This window comes from Microcebus murinus, chromosome 13 (genome assembly GCF_040939455.1).
Source record: "Microcebus murinus isolate Inina chromosome 13, M.murinus_Inina_mat1.0, whole genome shotgun sequence".
NCBI classification, from domain to species: Eukaryota; Metazoa; Chordata; class Mammalia; order Primates; family Cheirogaleidae; genus Microcebus; species Microcebus murinus.
Window position 1 is genome coordinate 3,578,576 of NC_134116.1, and position 21,562 is coordinate 3,600,137.

The 21,562-nt window shown below is 49.4% G+C and overlaps 1 protein-coding gene across 1 annotated transcript; it reads right to left on the minus strand.

Moving 5' to 3' along the window:
• Nucleotides 1-331: 331 nt before the first annotated feature.
• LOC105870501 (E3 ubiquitin-protein ligase TRIM58) lies at nucleotides 332-19,739 on the minus strand. Its single transcript, XM_076009268.1, is given in 9 exon segments — nucleotides 332-4,430; nucleotides 4,433-4,585; nucleotides 6,872-6,988; nucleotides 10,849-10,949; nucleotides 11,043-11,065; nucleotides 13,845-14,008; nucleotides 14,011-14,074; nucleotides 16,854-16,949; nucleotides 19,280-19,739. Coding segments are annotated over 9 exon segments (1,578 nt in total). The 5' UTR covers nucleotides 19,703-19,739; the 3' UTR covers nucleotides 332-3,993.
• Between the last annotated feature and the right edge of the window lie 1,823 nt (nucleotides 19,740-21,562).

The window sequence follows — 21,562 nt, forward strand, 5'->3', positions numbered from 1 at the left end:
ATAAGCCCCAGTGCTCCCACTTTCTCCGCCCGTGGGATGCCAGGAGTCGAAATCATCACTCTAAATTCGTTCCAGTCCTTTGCTGGCTAATGAGGCTGTTTACTTCCCACTCAGGACCAACTCCACATGCCACCCCTCCCAGTTCTCCTCCTTTGGGGCCTTCCCAACATGCTAGAAAAAAAATGAGTTTACTTATTTACTTCAGTTGATAAAACAGTCACCTGATCAGGGGTAGGGGTGTGGGAGCAAAGGAACGATCAAACTGGTTATTGAAAAAATCATCCAGTCTTCAGGATATATAGACACAGATCCAGACAGACAGTTCTGGAGGTTATGGCTTAGAAAAATATAGAATTTAATTACGGGGGCTGATTTTTAAAATATGCCTTAGAGGGAAGAAAAGAATTTCATTAGTAGTTATCAGAGCAGTGCTTAAGGCTACGTAAGGAAAGAAAAACACGATTATCTGAGCTAGAAAAAATTCCAGTGTCCAATAACGGAGAGACGCACAGTAATGGGGAAGTGACGGGGAGAACAGAAGCCCCCGGACATCCACTTGTAGAGGGAGCAGCTCAACTGGACAGTTCGGGTGAACAGAGGCACGTGAAACACGCGAAGTCCGCCAGGTGTGCGGTGCACACCCGTGACCCCAGCCACTCGGGAGGCTGAAGTGGGAGGATCCCTTGAGCCCAGTAGTTCGAAGGTGCAGTGAGTTCTGATCATGCACTCCAGCCTGGCTGCAGAGTGAGAAAGTCAATTTTTTTGAAAAGAAGGATTCAGTCCATGTAAGTTGATGTATAAAGTTCCCCACATTCCTAGTGAGTACAACATGGAGACATGACTTGCGGCGTGAGTCTGAGACAAGGCATGATTCAAAGGCGTCACCGTGATGCCATAGGGAATCAAAACCAGGCACTCAACGGGACGGCGCCTGGACACGGCAAGTCACCACGCCCATAGAAACCATCACCTGCGCAAACCAAGCGCAGAAATTGGAAATGCTGTTCCAATTTCCTCTGTACCCCCAAATCAATTTTACTCACTCAGCACTTGGCATTAAACTTTACTGGCCAGTAGTTGTCTAGTTATAAATAATTATAATAAAATTACTACTATTTTATCACTACAGTATATTAATGTCACAAAACACTTTCGGGTCCATCATTTAATTCTGTTCTCCAAATAGTCATCTGTTCATTCAACAAATATGCATTGAGCGATAACCACACACAAACCCTCGCTTTGGTGCTTGGGATGCGTCGATGAACACGCCACTGTCAATCGACAACAATCCCTCTCCTCATGTGGTTTACATTCCACCATTAAAAGGAAAAACTGAATAAATAAAAGCAGCCCTCACAGACACGTGGACACCACAACCCATCAGAAGTCGGCCCGCGCCTCGTGAGAAGACGGCCTCCTCTCCCCAGGGGGCGGGCGAGGTGCTCTGGCCCGGCCGGGCTGCGTGCTGCCGCCCGGAGCTGGGCTGCAGCAGACACAGGGAGGAGCGGGAAGGCGGCCAGGGCACCAGGGCCGAGGCCATTTCCAGCAGAAGCGGCGGGCGGGGAAGCCTCTGCTGGAGGCGCCTGCCCAGAGGCCAGGGCGGCGGACGCAGAAGGAACAGGGAAGTCAGAGGAGGAGAGGAGCAGAGAAAGGACCGAGGTTCAGGCCTCCGGGGTCTGAGGGCTCACTGTGCAGATTCCGACTGTAAGTTGAGCAGGAGGTCGCTGAGGTGTCACTGTCCTGGGCGCCAAAGGGTCACCGGGCGCTGCGCCGGGAGGGACGCGGGAGGGCTGGAGCCGGGCCCGGACCACCGTCAGGAAGTGAGTGTCCTGTCCAGCGGGAGGACGGAGGTTCAGACCGTGGTCCTGGCAGCAGCGTGGTCAGGGCTGGCCGACCCTGGAAACGTCGGGAGGAGGCCCAGCGGGTTTGCTGTGCGAGCTGTGAAGTCCAGAAAGGAGTCGGCCGACGACGGCCCGAGCGCTGGCTAGCGAGCCGCTGCCACCCACGGAGACGGAGAGGCCTGCGATTCAGCGGCTCTTGTTGAGGCGGGACTTGGGGAGAAAATCAGGGCTAAGTTATGGGCACATGGGGTTCAGCGTCTCTTTTGATTTCAAGAGGACAGTTGAATATAAAAGACTAGCATTCAGGAGAAAGGAAAGGATGGGGAAGGTCAGGAAATAGTATGGATTCAGAGTAGTTTGCAGGTAATGAAGCAGAATTCCAGAGGGAGTAGTGGGGATTGGAAAGGAAGGAGAGGGGGTCATCGCAGGAGACGCACAGAGCTTTATGAAGCTTACAATGTGAGGGATGAAGGCAGACGTCAGTTTAATGATTGACATAAAGCGCAATAAAACCACAGTGAGATGACAAGATGGAAGGAAGATGGTGGAGATCGGAATGTCGGTTACACGGTAGGGATGGGGTATCCCTGGGACTCTCTTCTCATCCTAGGAAGAAAGTAAAAGGCCCGGGTAGGACTCTCCTTCCCACCCAGCTTCCTTGTCCCAGGGAACGGCTGGACCCCATGGAATGAGGGATCCCAAACCAGGGACTCAGTCCCTCTGGATCCCCTTGGGGAAGGGGCTCCACTGCTGAGCTGAAGCCCCTGTGCCCGCCCAGAGCAGGCATCAGAGAGGCCCGGGGCACGTGCGCTCGGTAAAATAGCACCTGAGGGTTGAAAGGGTGTGTTATCGCCTCTGATTGAAAGTGACCGACAGAGAGGGCAAGTGTTTGCTTATGATCAGACAACTGGAAAATCTTCAAAGAAAGCTACCTTAATAATATGATTGGAAGGTACCCAAAAGATGTCAGTCAGAAGTTAAAGAAGAGGATTAAAACACCGGCAGATCATTATCAGGATAATGTCAAGCAATTTGCCATTAATTCGTATTTGGCTATCATTGAAGCATTTGGCATTGAAGCATTTTAACATTTGTTTTGCAATTATTTATTAGATACAGATACAGAAATGACGGCAGAAAAGTTAGCCTTCAATGGTTTTTAAGAATTTTGGCAAGAAAGGTACAGAATACACTTTAGAAATAAGTTAAATATTATTATGATTTCATCCTCCTCATCATCACATTTATATTGCATTTAAATAGAAAAGTTGAATTTAAACCAACAATATCAATTACACCCTTAAATATTTACCATGGCCAGTGCCACTGTTCCACACACAGGGACTGGGAAAAGCAGCCGAGACTGAGAGAGAGACAGGTTTTATGTGTTTGAGGTCTTAAACTAATAACTATCCAGGTCAAAGGACTAGTTAAATCAAAATTCTGAGATATCCCTGCAATAAAAATAACGTAGCCAAAGATAAATGAAAAAGACTAGAAATCCCTGATATTAGATTCAGAGGAATAAATTTCCTAATCCTCAAAAAGTCTTCCCAGAATAAAGAGAATTTAGAAAGTAAATAGTCACAGCAATGATGAACGTGTAAAGGAATGGCTCCCAATATTTTAGTTTAGAAGGAAAGGACAGGTTAAATAATAAGAAGTAAAAATCACAACAAGAAAGATAGAGACAAACAGAAACAGAGACAGAGACAGAGGAGGGAGAAACTGAGAAGAGAAGGAAAATAAGGAAAAGGAGAAACAGAACTGTGGGCCTGACGCTGGAGTGACATCAGCCCATTCTGAGCCCAGGTAAGAACCGCCATTTCTGATACTTAACACACGGAAGATCAGGGGTGAAAACGGCTATCGGGAGGCATGAGAAAGCGTGATGAAGGCACAGAAACCTGTGTGTCATACGAGGTCGCTGATTTGAAGGAAGAGCCATCAAGAAAGCATGTGGGGTCACCTGCAGACAGACGAGATGGGCCCTTCCTGAAACGCAGCCGCTCAGCCCTCCACCGCAACTGCCCCAGCTTCTCTCCGTGCCGGGACAGCCCCGCAGGGCAGCTGCTGGTACCGGTGCTCATGGCCTTCCCTCCGCTCCAGGAACCTCTGCCGGGCCAGGCCTGTGCCTCGGGGCAGAATTTCAGGGATGGTCATCTCCAACAGGAGGAGCAGCGTCCGGATGACTGGAGGATGCCCAATTTCCTGACGCTGCTTCTGTCACAGGTGGCAAGATCAGAGGATTCATGTCACAGATGAAAAAATAAGGCCGGAGAAAACCAGAAAACAGCGGGTTGAATGTGTAGATGTAAGAGCCACTCGTGACATTGTAAAATGAGATTTCCCCGGCTTCATAGTCCAAGAAAACCCCGACGCGGCAGCGAGGCGGCTCCAGCCGGAGAGGAGGCACGGGCGGGGAGGCGAGGACCAGGTACTCGCTGCCCTCCAGCAGCCACAGGGCCCAGACCCCGTTCTCGGGGGACGGCGCGGCTTCCCCCTTCCTCGGCAGCGAGTCTTGACAGACACCCAGACCCCACCCCGCTCCTTCTCCCACAGCCACCTCCCAGTAGTGCCTCCCCACGAGAAGCTCTGCAGGCCCAGGACGCAGGGCCACGTGTCAAACCGCTCGGGGTTGTGGGGGACACCCCTCCAGAGCTCCCCTTCCTGCACGCTGCGCAGGTCGGCAGTCAAGAGGAGGACGGGATGCGCCCTGGCAGGGTCCAGCTGGACATCGACTGTGGAAAGAATTTTGTGGAACACGTGAGAGGATGGAAAAGATGGGAGCGTCTGGGGGAGCCAGTGAGGAGAACAGTACACTGGTGTTCTCTCTCTGCCAGGCCCAGAGCTGCATTTCTCCCTGCAGGTCACTGAGCTTATTCACCATTAATTACTTCCTCGTGCATTCCACTGTCACCTCTGCATAATCCAGACTCATTAATCTCCCCAATAAAAGCACAACCACTGGTGATGACAAGCCAAAGCTCAGTCACTGAGATTCCTTTCATCTACATCCAGACCAATTTTTTTAAAGAGGTGGGGTCTTGCTATGTTGTCCAGACTGGTGTGAAGTTACTCTTTGCAGGCACGATCATGGCACATTATAGCCTCAAACTCCTGGACTCAGGGATTCCCCTTGCCTCAGCCCCCCCCCCAGTAGCTGGGACTACAGGAGTGCAACACAGTGCCCGGCTTATCTCCAAAGCTTCTGGTGCACTTAGGTGGCTCTTCTGCATGTAACATAAAGTTTATAATCCCCTTAGCGATTTTTTTCCTTAACCTCTATGGGAAAATTTCACTGATATGAAATCCACTACTTTCAAGGTTATGTGACCGTGGGGAGCAGAATTCTAAAACGGATCCTATGACCTGCACACTCTGGCACTAGCCTCATGACTATGTCCCATCATATGACAAGAGAAGACTACATGGGTGGGCCGGATCTGATGGCAGGAGCCCTCGGGAATCAGAAAGGTTTCTCTGGCTATTTGGTTGGTGGCGGAAGGAGAAGTCGTGAGATTGGGGTGTGGTACGTCGCTGCTGGCTTTGAAGACGGAAAGTCATGTGAGCAGAAAGGCGCGTGACATCCAGGGCTGAGAGTGGCCTCAGCTGTCACCAGCAAGACAGCAGGGACCTCAGTCCGCAGGAGCTGCATCCTGCCGAGACCCTGAGTGGGCCTGGATTCTTGCCCAGGCCCTTCGGAGAAGCCTGACCTTGGCTTTGGGGGAGCCCCACCTGGGCGTCGGATCTTCAGAACCGCGAGCTAACAAGGGCATGATTTCAGCCATTACGTTTGCGGTAATTCGTAACATAACGATAGAAAACTAACGCCGATACTGTGCAAGTCTGAGGGACACCGGCGTGACCTCTGCCCCGCATGCGCAATGAACATGTGCGTCCAGATGCGCAGCCTCAGGGAAGAAGGGAGGGTGTAAAACATTAAGCGTGTTTCCTTGCAAGCATCAGAAGCAGTGAGTCCGTTAATGTAGCTTTTTAAATGCCGTAACAAACACTACCACTCCTGCTACGGCCAACGCCGCCCTTCTACCCCGCCTAGCGGACTCCCATCACGCGCAGCGGCGTGGCCGCGCACCAGGCACCGCGCCGTCGCCCTAAGTGCGCGCAGTCACCGCGGCCGGCGGCACCCCTCCACCCTCGGGCCGGCGTGGCCGCGCACCAGGCACCGCGCCGTCGCCCTAAGTGCGCGCAGTCACCGCGGCCGGCGGCACCCCTCCACCCTCGGGCCGGCGTGGCCCCACACCAGGCACCGCGCCGTCGCCCTAAGTGCGCGCAGTCACCGCGGCCGGCGGCACCCCTCCACCCTCGGGCCGGCGTGGCCCCGCACCAGGCACCGCGCCGTCGCCCTAAGTGCGCGCAGTCACCGCGGCCGGCGGCACCCCTCCACCCTCGGGCCGGCGCGGCCCCGCACCAGGCACCGCGCCGTCGCCCTAAGTGCGCGCAGTCACCGCGGCCGGCGGCACCCCTCCACCTTCTGCCGGGGCGTCCAGAGGCAAAGAGTTTATGGGATTTCCCCAAACTCCGCAGGGAGTGATGACAGGACTGAGAGGTGGGGCGCCATGGAATTGTGTATTTAACAGATGTGTGTCTTTACACGTCATTCCCGCGCCAGCACATCTCTCTGCTTCTTTGTAGCGAAAGAGATCTGTGAAATGGCTTTTGAGGAGTCCTATCTCCCATGCCTCCCTACCCTCTCTCTCTTAAACCCCACTGCTCGTCCTGATAAGATCACGCTGGAACCGCACTGCCCACGTTCGTCTTCCCAGGGCCCTCCACGGTGATGGACAGGCATTTGTCAGAGCTCATCTCAAATGATTTCGCTGCAGCACTCAGGACCTGAGAGTCCACCTGTCCTGCAAAGCCACCTTCTCCCCAGACAGCAGCCATGCGCGGGTCCTGCGCTCTCTAGTGCTGCCCCTTCTCGCCCCTCGCGGTCCTCTCCTCCTCCGGCACCACTGGAGAACGCTACGGCCTCCAGACTGGGACCCCCGCCTCAGCGCACTCACCGTGTGTTCTGGGCTTGGCTGGCTCTCGCTTTAATGAAATTCCATTCACATGCGGACGGGTTCCAAACGCACAGACCTTTCTCCCGAAACTCCACACTTGGAAATTCATCTGCCCTCCTGACATCAACATCAGCATATTTAGCCTTCACCACAACACCCACATGTCCAGAACCCAACCCTCCCTCTGTATTCCTCGCAGCTTTCCTCATCAATGCAAATGGAAATCTCATTTTCCTAACTCTTGAGATCACACCCCTGGCATCGTTCGTGGCTTTTCTCTCTCCCTGACATGTCATAGGTAATTCAACAGCAAGTCTTACAGCTTTGCCTTCAGAACATACCAAGAAGCTGTCCATTTCTCAGCGCCTCTAGTGCAGACACCTGTTCGGTCCACAGGCAATCCTCACGGACCTACCGGAAAGGCCCCGGGAGACTGCGTCTCCTCTCCGGTCTCCCCCGCGCAGTTCACTCACGACGAAGCGCAGGGAGCGAGCCTCGCAGACTAGCGTAGGCAAGCCGCTTTTCTAGGTTCCCTTCCAACGATTTCCCGGTTCACTCAGAGGTAAGGTGCCACGCCCACAGTGGCCTGCCTTTCTGGCCTCCCGTGTCCTCTCCCACTCTCCAGAACCCCCTCTGCTGGGGCCCTCGCGCCGCCCGGCCGGCCCGGAAGGCGGCCGCGTCCCCCCGAAGGCCTCGCCCGCGCGGCTGCTGCCCGGAGGCTCTGCTCCCGCAGGCGGGGGCGGGCTGCTCCTCGGGGCGAGGCCTTTCCTGGTCTCCGCACTCCACGTGGGAGCTTCTAGTCACCCTCCTCCTCCTGTCGTCAATGTTCTGCATCATCTTCTCACATTCTGTGTATTTTGGTTAATTTAGGTAAATACATGCAATGTGAAACGATAAATTTGTAGCATAACTTTTTGTTGTTGTTGTTCAATGATATTTTACAAGGCCTACAAGAGTGGCTGTGATAAAATGGAAATAATGGTTGAATTGATTTATTAATTATTTCATTCAAGAAACAGAAATGGGACTATGAGGTCACTGAGTCTGAGAGTGCCATGATGATTTTCACAAAGTCCTGCAGTTGGTACATATTCATCTGCCCAAGAGGAGAGATGCTGAATTTTACGGTAGAGATCGGTTTTCTCATTATGGGACAAAACTCTTTCCCTGTAAGTAGTGAAGCTACTATCTGCTTTCATTACTTGCCATAAATTAGATTTGAAAATGAAATTTAAAAAATACTGAATATATACTGTTTTAAAGAACATAAGATTGAATAAACTAATTTATTACACTAGTTATTCCTACATTCAAATGATTGACTCAATATATTTGGCTTTATTGATTTACGAATTCAAGCAACTCATCAATTGGTAGCCAATAAATTATACCAAACTTCTCATTAAATGATAACTTTGCAATATTTTCATATAGATTAATTTGGGGGATAGGGGTGTTTTCAAATATGTTTAATTTAGTCCTCTAAATAATATATTGTTTTATCATTTTATAAACATGGAAATTTACTGGAACTGACGTTACTCATAGCACAGCTAATAAAAGATGAACTACACACACAAGCCCATTGTTCTAGCCACACATATGAGTGTCTGTGACTCAGTGTTCTTTAGATTGCTCACCAGTATCCCAATCCTCATTCTGCTGGGCACAGTGCACCCTCCCACTGAGGGAGATCGGGGAATTCTTCCCCCAAGTAAGCCTCCCTGGTACGCTGATTATTTTAAATTAAAGGGCTTTGAAGAACAGCAGACCCTAGAAGAAGCTTTTCTCTAATACTCCTTTATCTGCCTAAAGTCTAGACCTGAAAAAGAAGCAAACAATCACAACTGGTCCTTTCTCTGTGTTTTCCTTAATTTAACTCATATTGTAGGAAGAGAGACTGAAGTCTGTCAACACACTTACATAGACTTCAGTCACAATCCGCTGTCTGCCCTGTGGACCCAACAGACTTTGTTCCAGGCCATTGCACGTTCTCGAAGCCCATCGAATTTTCCTAAAAGTCATTTACTAAATGTGAAATCTCATTCGCATTTCCCCATCTCCCATGCTCCCCCCAAAAAGGTCATACTAGCCTTTGTACCTCACTGAGGTACTGAGTAATCGTGCTCCTGGGATCTCCCCATCCTTCCATGCTTCGCAGGTTAGAAGGAAACTTTGTGAGCCTTTCCCCTATTAATATGCCTCTGGTCAGTGATTTTCAGAGGGTCCAGGGCAGGTTTTCCCCTGGCGCCTACACCAAGGCACAGCCGGTCTGGCACGGCCGTGGAACCCGCAGGGACCGGGACCGGCGTGGCCACTGCAGCATGCACGCCTTCCAGGGCAGCGCGAGTCACATCTCTGTGACACTGCGGAGCACACAGTGCCTTCTGACATACAGTCCCTAAAACCTGTGGCCTCCCCCAGGAGATAAGAATGTCTTTTGCATGCTAACGAGGTGGCCAGAGGTTGCTTGCTTGGGGGCGGGGCCTAGAAAGGCTCTCTATGGGGGCTGGTTGCCAGGGCAACCCACCCCCTGATTAGAGGGTGGCAACTTTCAGGCCCACATGGCTCCCCCACACAGCGCTAGGGAGGAGGAGGGCTGAGGGTTGAGCGGACCCGCCACGGCCAAGGTTTAATCAGTCGTGCCTACACAGTGCTCCACAGAAACCCGAAGGAAGGTTCTGGAGGGCGGCCTGGCCAGGGCCAGCCTTGGAAGCTCTGCGCCCCTTCTCGCGCGCCTCGCCCTGCGAGCCTCCCCATCCGACTGTGCACACGCGCGCTCTAACACCCTTTATGGCGAATGGGCACGTGTACCTTGGTAAGTGTCTCCCCTGAGCTCTGTGAGCAGCCGGAGCAAAGTTATTGGACCCCAATTACAGCTCGTCGTCGGTCAGAAGGCCAGGCCATAAGCTGGGCCTGAGACTGGCATCCTGTGGGTGGGGCGGGCTGGCGGGACTGGCCCCCAGTCTGTGAGATCTGACGCTAGCCCAGGCTCGCAGCGTCGGAATCCAACTGAGTCAGAGGGCCCGGCTGCGGCAGCTGTGGAGACCTGCCTGGCTGTGGCCCGGGAGAAACCCCACACATCTTGGTGGCCAGAGGCGCTGTGCCGGCCCGACCGTGCAAGACGGCCCCGTCTCTTTCATGACCCTGACGAGGAGCAGTTCAAACTCTAAGCTGTTGGAACTCTAAATTATTTTGAGCCACAGAGGAACGTGATCATGGGGCCTGAGTCAGTGCAGGCGGCTGTGGCCTTCGCTTCTCCGATTACAGATGAGGCTTCTTCCTCACTGACAACGGTCTGTAAAACTGTAAAACGCTCTGAAGAGCAAAGCGCCTGGGGAAGCCCCTTCCCCCCTCACCGCAGAGTACCTTCTCCTTTCCCCTCTCACACAGACGGCGTGGCTATCACATTGTCCGAGGTGAAACGTTACCTACTCTCTTTTAAATTGGAAAGGAAATTAAAACAAGCTGTAATTAATTAAATTGTTGCAACTCATAACGTTCTCTAAATGACACTGAGTCTTGCATAGAAAATGTTATAATCCTACTAAATTTCTTTGTTTTCTGCCTATGCAAGCAAGACCTTAACTTTTAACTTTGGGGCACTGACCCCCATTTCTCTGGAGTCTGTGTTTCCAGGTGGCTATTCCCACCTTTCTGCTTCAACGCTTTCCTTAAAACTGGATTCTGATTCTTTCAATTATTTCATTTCCGGTTGACGTAGCTTCCCCTTTCCCGTGGCTCCAGCACCAGGGAGGAGGTGAAGCTCCGTGAGGGCAGGACAGAAAAGTCCCCACAAGCCAGTTGCTACAATCTAATAATAGACCCATAGCACGCTCTCAAAAGAATCTCTGCTGATGGTGGCCACGAAGACTCCGGGCTCTGTTTGTCCCTACAGCCTGCCTTGCACTGCAGGAGCTGCAATAACAGCCAAACCCCAGGCATCCTGGCTCCCCACGCTCTCAGACGCAACCTACCTTGGAACTTCTTCAACATGTCCCTCATCCCGGGGATGCGGCATGCTGTCTTCAGCTCCAGGGGGATGGTCTCTGGTTCCAGCCGCGTGACAGCCTTACTCCTGCGATGGGCACAGAAGCGTCAGCTGTCAGCAGGGGCATCCACCATCCTCTACCTCTCCCAAGCCCTGCACTGATTCCGAAAGGAAGCATACCTGTCCAAGGCTCCTCTCACACCCTGAAAGTGAAGGAGAAACACAAACAGGTGTGAGTTAGACCTTTGAACTGATTTTGGCAGTTAGACGGGGAGGGGGGGAGTGGGGGGAGGGGGGGCACCATGAAAATTTCTTTTGGAATTACTAGAAATAATTACTCATTCAACATTCACCTATCAGAGATGATAAATCTCTTTTCATTAAAGACAAAAACAAGCTGTCATTTAATTTTTTCAAGACTCTGAAATAAAAGAATCAGTAATAATTAGAAAAGAGGAAGAGATGGTCAGAGAGGCACATAAAATTGAGAACATGGAGGAGCTGTAATTGTTAGTAATGATGAGTTCTGAGGCATGAGGATGGGGTTGGAGCAGCTGAGATATGATGGAGGAATAACTAATTGGTGGAGAAAAACTTAAGAAACCGAGACACTAGTGTATTAGATAAATCATTTAATCATAAATTGCATTCCTTAAGAATTTAGACAAGGAAAGTGTTAGAAGAAGTTTCAGTAATTCAGGAGGTAAATTCATCAAGAAATGAAGGTGACTTTGGGATAACGAGTGCAGAGTGATGCAATCTGATGACATAAGATTCAAAGTTGAAGATATTAGAGAAAAGCAGAGCAAATAGTCTGGAAACATCAATAACGTGCAATGGAGGTAGCTACTCTACTTCCAGTCCCAATCGTACAAAGGTTCTAAGAGGGTAAAAAACCACGAGCTGAGAGGATGGCAGGAGAAGCAGTGTCCTGAAGGGAGAGCCCAGTTTCCGTCAAGGGAAGAAGGCAAAGGGAGTTTTAGAAATGAATTGGAAGATACAGGGAATGTTTCTGAGGATCAACTAAAATGCCAGAGAACACAGAGTATGGCTTTAGGATTTATAGAGGGTGGGAAATAGGTTAGAATAGGGGACACACATAGCTTTATGGGGATTAGAGCAAGGGAGAATATGGGTGATCTGAGTCTGGTTATTCTTGCAGTGAGCAATAGAAATACAAAGGACCGAATAGAATTACTTTAATGTGGTCAAATTTATTAGTCTTTTTTATGATTAGAGCATTTTGTGTCTTGTGTCTTGTGAACCCAAAATAAAAAATAGAACATATTTACTTCTAAAAATAATAATAATAATAATTAGAAAAGAATTAGACTATACAAAGTTTAGGCTAATTCCTATAGTTAATTCAATTTTAATTATTTTTTGAATTGGTAATTCTGGCACTTGGACTGTTTTAACAGAGCTACATTCTGCACCTAATACAGATGGAATTTGGATAAAAATAGGTCCTAAATATTTGAAGAATCTATGTAAGGAACAATGTTAGGTATAGGCATAAAATATTTTCCTCGATGTCATTATAAGAGAACCCCAGTTCCCTAATTCTTCGGACCAACGCACCAGAACTACTCATATGAGTAGGTTACCTAAGTAGATAAAAAAAGGAAGTCATTAATAGCTAGCAACATTTTGTCTCAAAGTACATTACTAAATAAATATACATTTAATAATAAATAATATCCCTAGGAAACTTTCCCCCTCTCCTCCTAAAAAACAGTCACCTGTCTGATAAATTTTGACAGGGCATAAAAGTATGGGAATGATTCTTCTTACCCTGTATGGACATGACAGGCCTTGGTCTTGGCCATTGGGGATAAAATGCAGCTTACTGGTACTGGGGAGGAAAGGGAAATGGCAGCATAAAATAAATATAAATTACTTAAGGATATATTCTCCCTAAGATTGGTATTAAAAATTATTTTAACATTTATTTGGTGCTAAGAAATGCTAAATATAAATAACTTATGTGAAATACGGTAAGGTAAGGCAATAACTTTTATTGCTGAAAATGTCAAAGTTCTTGTGTTTATTTGCCGTCTGGTACTTAGAAAATTAATTCTTTTCTGACCCCTAGTTTGCCTGCAAGGAAATGAGCATAGCAATGATGATAATAATGCCAAAATGCAATAAAAACAAATTTTACTTATCTATAGATATTTTGATGGTAAAATGAGAAAAACTGAATTTAAATGCTTTGTAAATTCATCCATTTAATGATCCCTACTGTGTGCCCGGCACTGTTCAGTCACCGTCCCTGCAAACACTATACGGATAGCTAGGCGGACCGTTTCCAGGCTGGCCGGGCCAGTGTCCAGACCGAGCGCGAGAGGCGGGAGGCCGCGGGGCCGCGGGGCGGGCGCGGGCTGGGGCGGGCGCAGCCGGTTCGCCGCCGTGACAGCCGCGCCCGCCAGCAAATGCGGCTCTCCCTCTGCACCTGGGATCGCGTGCCTTCATGGAGGACTAAGAACGAGCACTCCCTCCCGCCTGTGACGTGTCTTTCTGCTGCTCCGCCGCCCGCAGCCCGGAGCCGCCGCGCGGGAGCCCAGGCTGCGCGCCGGGCGGTTGGCGGCCCGCCTCGCCGCCGCCCTGCCCCGGCGGCCCAGGCCTTTCCCTGGGACTGCCCGACACGGCAGTGTCGCCTCGGACCGGCCGCGAGGTGCAGGAAGCGCTTCTCAGCCAGCGTGTGGAGCGGGCCCTCCCCCTAGCTGCTTAAGTGTGCATAAGTCATTACATGAATTTTAATTTTTGAGTTTTTTCTGTCTTTGGTGCAAATCACACAATTCTCTAGACTCCCTTATGATTCTGACGCCAGGACTTAGGATTAAGATGCCTTCAGAGTAAATTCCAGGATGTCGTTTTCCTAAAGAACACAAAGGTCTAAGTGTCTGTCTCTGAAAGCCACCGTCCCTGTGTCTGTCCCCGCAGGCTCACACGCGCCTGCCCTTCTGCCGCCGGCCTCACCTCCAGCGGACCCAGGGCTGGGCGCCGGCACCGGTCCTCCAGCTCCTCCGCCCGCCGCCGCAGGGCCTTGCAGCGCGGGCTCAGCCGGCGCCTGCCCTCGCGCAGCCGCCGCAGGGCGGCCCGCTCCTCCTCCGCCAGCCCCCGCAGCTGCAGCTGCTCCTCCAGGCCAGAAAGCCGCGGTGCTTCTCAAACTCCGACCGGAAGCGCCGCCTCTGCATTTCCACCGTCTCCTGGAGGGACGCAGGGGATCTGGTCACTGGCACTTGCGGCACGGGGTCTCGGCCTCCTGCCTTCGCCTGTGGGACGCTGCAGGCGCGGAAGGCAATGTCTGGAGTCCCCTTGGCTCCACAGCTCTGTGGACTGATTGGCTGCACTCTAACAACACACAGAAAACACAGTGCACTCACGGGAGACGCAGCCTGGCGGAGCTTTCAAACCTAGACTTCCAGAAAGACTGTTGGGTTTGGGTTCCCCTTTTGCCATAGGCTTCGGGGCAAGGCACTTTCATATTCAGTCTCAGGACCATGCATAAAATGTGGGGAAAAGAGGAGTGTGTGGATTACAACTATTATAAAAACCTATTAAACTGCTGAGAACAGGGACTAGCATAGAGGAGGAGTCCCACAGTGGAAGGCACCTGTTACTATTAGATTAGTCACTAGAAACACTAGAGGCAATTAAATTACGAAGATATTAGAGAGACCCAGATTTGTGGCTATGAATAAAAAGGGGCGTAGAGATTAGAGAAAACGAAGGCTCTTTCACACCATGGTGACCGACGTGAACCCACCACAAGCCCGATGCTCCCTAGAAAGCCAACAAAGAACTGAGTCACCCTCAGGCCGCTCAGTGCTGACTTCTGTCCAAACCTCACGCTTACGATCTGTGAACAGCCTAAGGAACACACTTTGCACAGGCTTAGCATATCTACATTTCATTCTCTTGAACACGTAGGGCACTAACTTTAAACTGAGTAGGAGAGGCAGATCATCCTCCCAAAGTATCCACACCTTGGATTCTCTGCCCTGTTTTTAAACAGTGGAACTTCTTGGTTTGACTAAAAGGCAAAACTCTAATGCCCCCATAAGACTCAACTCCTTCCAGTTTTCCATCTCTACCTCCTTCTATCACTTTCTGTATCACTAGATTCGCCCAGTCCCAGCTTCTTTCTAATATCAGCCAGCTCTGCATTTCGTATTTTGATTTCCAAAGGGTCCACCTCATGGAAGTCTGAGCAACTCGCCCCCACGGTGGAGCTGTGCTGTTGGGGAGTGGGGCCACCCACTCAGCCCGTGGGAGGGCGAGGCAGCATCCTGGCCCCAGACGGGCGGTGGGAGCGATCCGCTTACAGTCCATCTTCCTTTCGCACCCCCTCCTGAGACTGCAGTTACACCCGCAGGTGTACAAAATAATTTTTTTTGTAGAATTCAGACTTCACTTTTATCAAACCCATGCCTGCTGCATTTGGCGCACATGGGCACATTCTTGATGGTAAATATCCCTGGCTTAGAACAGGGATCTTAGTATCATCTCTACTTGAGAATAATCAGTACAGGGTTTAAAAATGCAGGAATGCAAATCTTGGTTATGGGGATTCTGATTTCATAAATGTCCGATCAGGCCACTACTGAAAACAATAGACTTGGATTATTAGCTTGAAACAACAAAATTATCAATCAATATTTAACTTTACCTATAATATACAGAGTGACAGGCAAGGGTAGGACTTAGCCCAGAAAAAGTGTAGCAAAGATGGTCTTTATGGAGATATGTCTGAGAATAAAGACTAAATTTTCAAGAAAAAGGAAAGACTTAAGAAAATATAAAGAATGATCAGAGAAAAAGGGTTATTTGGAGAAGGAGAGAGAACAGGAATATTTTACAAAATATGGCCTATACATCATATTAATTAATACACTGTATAAATGTATAGAACTATACACATAGTTTCTATACACAGTTGAAACTATATCTGGATCTTGATACGATTGACATTTTGACCAGGTAATTGATTCTTGTGAGGAGTGGGGACTCTCCTGTGCATTGCAGGGTGTTTAGCAGCATTCCTGGCCTTCCAGATGGCACTCCCACACTACACCCCCTGCCACCACCAGTTGTGACGATAAAAAAGTATTTCCAGGACAGGGGACCATGCCCATAATCCCAACACTTTGAGAGGCCAAGGGGGGAGTATTGCTTGAGGCTGGGAGTTCAATACCAGCCTGTGAACAAAGTGACACCCCATCCTACAAAATAAATAAATAAATAAAAAATAGCTGTGTGTGGTGGTGCATGCCTGTTATACCAACTACTCAGGAGGATCACTTGAGCCCAGGAGTTCAAGGCTGCAGTGAGCTGTGACTGCACCACTGCACTCCAGCGTGGGCAACACAGTGAGACACTGTCTCAAAAAAATTAAAAAATAAAAATTCCAGATATGCAAAATGTCTGTTGGAGAAGGGGGGCAAAATTACCACAGGTTGTATATGTGTGTATGTGGGTAAATAGAAAGAATATGAGAAATGAAAGATCTGGTGAGAGGCAGAGAAAAGAGAATATGTGTACAGATGACCAAAAGAGGCTGAAGGTTCACAGCATCTTCCTATATGTAAGATCATCATTATCAGCTACAAATCATCTGTTATAAAGTTGTGAAATATTCATTATTTGATTTGTCTACCAAATGTTTTTTAAACTAGTAGTGATATAATAGGAGACTCTGTTCTAGGTGATAGGGACACTGCAGTGGGTTTGACAGTGTGATCACGCTAGTAAAGCTATTTATTTATAATTTGCACTGGGTAGTGTCAATAGCGGGAGAAAGGACAAAAGCAAACCACATAATGTGAGGGGATGGGCTGATGCAGGAAGACACTGAGATGTGTTTCTTGAGCAACTGTGTAGACAAGCAAAAGCACTGGAGAATGGAGGATGGTGGAAGAATGACTTAATGACCCAGATTTGCACCTTCAGACAGGCAGACGTCTTGAAGCCCCAATATTCTCGTACCTTCCAAATGACAGTCTGCTTCCTCACACTGGCCTCCTGAGTCAAAGCCTCTTCTAGTTCTTTTCTCACAAGTTCCAGAGCCATCTGGAGCTTTGCCTGTTTGGGAAGATGTGCCAAACTGTTACAGATACCCTCTTCAGTACCGAATGTCACCCAAATATGCAAGGAAATAAGATCAACTAAAACATTCCTTATTTGATCTCAATAACATAAATGTGTTTTAATACCAGATACAACCAAAGGCTTATCTAAAATTGCTCATTGCATCATTACTTATAATATGATAAGTGTATTTAACCAAGATGTTAAAAATAGGGGGGTGAGAAAAAATATATTAACTGGATGTATTAATAATTAAAATAAGGTGTTCCAGAATATTTACTGAGAAGAGATACAATGATAATGTCAAATAAACAGGTATATCCTATAAAACCTAACACCAATTTTAGAAAAAAATGTACTTCTAACACATATATATAAAAACCAGGTAGAGGTACATGAAAATGTTATTAGAAGAAACGTTGTCTATTGGTGCTAGGTTGAAGAGTGATGCTATTTTTTGTATCTCCCTATATTTTGAATACTCAAAATTATTTATTACTTATGAAAAGAAAGGGATTTATAATTAGTAGTATTAGTAGTCCATTACTGGGCCAGAAGAGACCTTGTAGGTTAACATATTTTAAATGGGAAAAGAGTAGAGTAAGTTGTAAGTCTTACACTGAGTAAAAATACAATACAACAAAAACTAAATCTCCCTTCAACAATAGGACCCTTGCTAGAGGTAGGTATGTGTATTTTATTCATAGAGAATATCCACAAGGATACACACATAAACAGGCTTTTAATTAAAAAAAATTCTGTTCCCAAAGTTATGCCTAGCTACACATCAATCATTTAAAAAGAATAGTATAATGCTGTGCATAAAATAACAATAGAACTCATGATGGTATTTGACAAGGTGAGGAAACTGACATTTGTTTTGGAGTTTACAAAGAACAGAGCACTTTGACACTTGTAGATGGAGAAAACCTCCCTCAGACCAAAGAAACTGTGACCAAAAGCAAGGAGATGGAAAAAAGAGTGTGCCACGTTTGGTGACAACAATGATTTGGCTAAGTTTGCTGGATATCATGAGTGGTTAGGACAAGAGCTGTAGAAACAAACTTAAGGCCCTTTCTAGTCTAGATTGACAGGTTCAGGAGTTGAGATGATATTTATTTGGCATTTAGTTGAAGAACTACTGAAAATATAGAGAATGTCTTTAGAAACATTACACTAGCCATGGTCCATATGGCACTTTCTTAAAAAGGGGGGTGGGGCAAGAACATACTGTAAAAGTCTAGCTAGAAAGTACAGAGTACCAGAATTTTGTAGATGGCAACCAAAATCAAGAAGAGAAATCAAAAGAAAGATTTCCAGATAGCCCCAGAGAGAAGTTGAGGAGAAATTATCCCATATCTTAACTTAAAACAGTCAAACAAACTAAATAAGTAAATAATTTTAAGAAAGCTAGCATTTGCACTGTACCACAGTGTGACAATCCTTTCGTTAAATATGTCAGCAGATTAAACATGATTTTGACATCCTTTGTGCGAGTAACTGTTCTCGATGTTGGAAACCTAAATGTGTTCAGAACATGCAAGAACTTGTGAAGAGCACCAGTAGGAAGAATCCTGCGCACAGCGTTCCACAGTTGCCACTTTGGGGGCCAAATACTCCAGCACACCTCTTCACTGCGGATGGTCAAATCAAAGGTCCCCAGACACGTGTCGAGCACACAGCGGGCTGTGTGCTCCTCTGTCCCTACCTCAGGGGACACATGCCTGCAGGCAGCTTCCAAGGCGGTCAGAAGGCAGGCCACGCCGGTGCTGCTCTCCGCAAACGCCCAGACCTCAGGGCTGTTTTGGTGACCATATTAATTCACATAGACACAAACACGATGCAAAAGGAAAACATTGTACAAAAGAGAATTATTACATAACGTTTACCATAAGGATGTGCAATTGTCACCAAGAATCGAGTGAGCCACACGGCCCTCCCCAGCAGGGCTCCAGCTGTGAGAACCAGATAGTATCAGGAAAAATGAGACAGCCCGAGCTAAAGGACCAGGAAAGGCTTCAGGGTAGAGGGGGACAGCCTACAATAAGGAATGCCTTCGGGCTTCGGAGCAGGGCCCCAAAGAAGGTTACCAGGAGCAGAGGCAAAGAGCCCGACCTGAGTGTGAGCCGGAGGCCGGGGTGGGGAAGGCGGAGGGCAGGCGGAGACAGGAGTCATTCAGGAGACCTGGTGGTATCAGTGGGCTCTGGGCAGGGCACTTAACATGTCCGGCTCGGCTTGCTCCTCTGTCACCGCAGCCTTTCCAGACCCGGAGCGGGGCCTCTCCGGGCGCCCTGCCACCGGAGCGCGTGGCGCCTGGCTCTCACCTGGTGGCCCCGGGCGGCCTCCTGCAGCGGCGCCGTGCGGTGGCTCCTGTGCTCCAGCGAGGCGTCGCAGACCCAGCACAGCGCCGCCTGGTCGTCCTCGCAGAAGCGGCTCAGGTCCTCGCCGTGCCGCGCGCACCGGCGCGCCCCCGCGGGCCCCGCGCCCAGCCCCAGCCGCCGCACGCTATCCACCAGGCTGCCCAGCTGCCGGTTGGGCCGGAACCCCGCGGGCCGGAAGGGCGCCCGGCACTGCGGGCACGCGTGGACGCCGCCCCGCGCGCCCTCCGCCCTGGCGCACAGCTCCGAGACGCAGGCGAGGCAGAAGCTGTGGCCGCAGTCGACGCTGACCGGGTACCGCAGGAAGTCCAGGCACACGGGGCACCGCGCCTCCTCGCGCAGCCGCTGCCCGGGCGCCCCCGCGGCCATGGCAGGCTGCCGCGCGCCGGCCCGCGGGCGGGCGCCGGGCTGTGAGCACGCCCGCGGGTCCGGGCGTCCGAAGCGGCCACGCCCTGCGGAGAGTCGCAGCGCAGGCTCCCACCCGACCCGGAGGACGCGATGCACGCCCTTGGCGTTGACCTTGCTCGCTGGCGGGAAGCCGCGTCCCTACCCGGGCCTGCCCTGAGCCCCAGGGAGCCTCCAGTCTCCCAGTGTCCTGTGGGTGCTCGGGATTCCGAGCTCCTTCCTTCCCTGTTTACTGAACATATTTATTTGGCATTTGGTTGAAGAACTACTGAACATATAGAGAATGCCTTTAGAACTATTACACCAGTCATGGTCCATATGGTACTTGCTGGGATAAAAAAAGGGGGTGGGGCAGAATCTTCGCATGGCATCATCATTCTTTTTAAATTTTTTATAGGGCATAATCATTTTTTAAACAATTCCTTTTTTCCAAACTACTTTTTCTATTGCACACGAATTCGCTCACGATGAACATTACAGAGGGGAAGGGCACGCCTCTAATCCTCGCTCGCGGGAGGGAAAGACATAAATTGTGACCAAAATGTTTGTAGCCTCCTAATATCCTGAAATAAAAATAAATAAATAAATAAAAGTTATACAGTTTCAGCAAAATAAAATAAAACAAAAAACTAGAAAAAATTAATATATAAATTATGCTTTATAAAAGAGATTCATGTAAAACTTTTCAAATACTAGATTTCTCATGATAAAATATACACCATTTGAACAGGAATAAAAAAGAATATCAGATAAAATAAAATTTAAGGCCCAGAGCATTAAAATGTACAAATAGAGAAAGAAAGAAGCCAGACGCCGCCTGTCTGGGGGTGACCACACAGGTGTGTGTGTAATAGTAGCAGGTGCGCAGCCCAGCATCGATTCTAAATCTTCAAATTCATATCCGGCCCAGTTCAGTGACGGCCCTGTAACAAATACACGTGTGTTATCACTGTCGCAAAGCATATCTTGGAGGTGACAAAGCTGTAGACCAAGGCACTCATTAGAAGGAATGATCCAAGCTTAGCCTATCAATGCTGCATCTGTGGGTGGGGGGCTGAGACAGCCGCGAGGGGATGGCTCAGAGGGGATGTCAGATTCCCAGAGAGGAGGCCGAATCGGGATGAGTACAGGGAGGTCATTAAGGTCATCCACACAGTAGAGGAGTCCAGGCAGTGCCCATCACCTGAGCCAAATAATTTCAGTGTGGCTGGCTTTCAGCATGGGGCATGCCTGTGGGCGATCGTTGGGTCCATTCTCCAGCACACATCCCTGTCTGCTGGTAGCGCCTGTCCCCAGCCCTGCGCTGGGGACTGAACGCAGGAGGGTGAGGAAACAGATGTGGCCCCATTTCACAAGGAGCCTCGAGATCTATCAGCTGCGAGAGGGGTCGTGTGATCATGCAAACCCGTAATCACAAACTAGTAACTGGAGATAGGTCACTGGCCAGTCCTGCGGGGAGGTATCAGAGGACTGTGACCTAGTCTGCAGGGTCAAGGTCAGACTTCTGAGGGTCTCTGAGCTAAACCTGATGGGTGAGCCAAAGCGGCTGGCAGGAAGGGGCTCTGCAAGGCTGTGCACAGCGGGGCGCAGAGGGGGCAGAGTGGACGCCAGCGGTGGAGGTTTGCTCCAGGTGGGAACCGAAGACTGTGTACAGGACAGAGTGTGGTGAATGCAAAACTTAGGCTTGTAACACAACAGCTGCAGGAGCCTGGGAAGTCCCCGGATGGGACTTTGTAGATCTAACAGACAGCTGCAGCCAGCACTCCTTCCCCCACCCTGCCTGCTAGAGACCAATTAGAGACGAAGTTTATCCCTCCCCAGCTC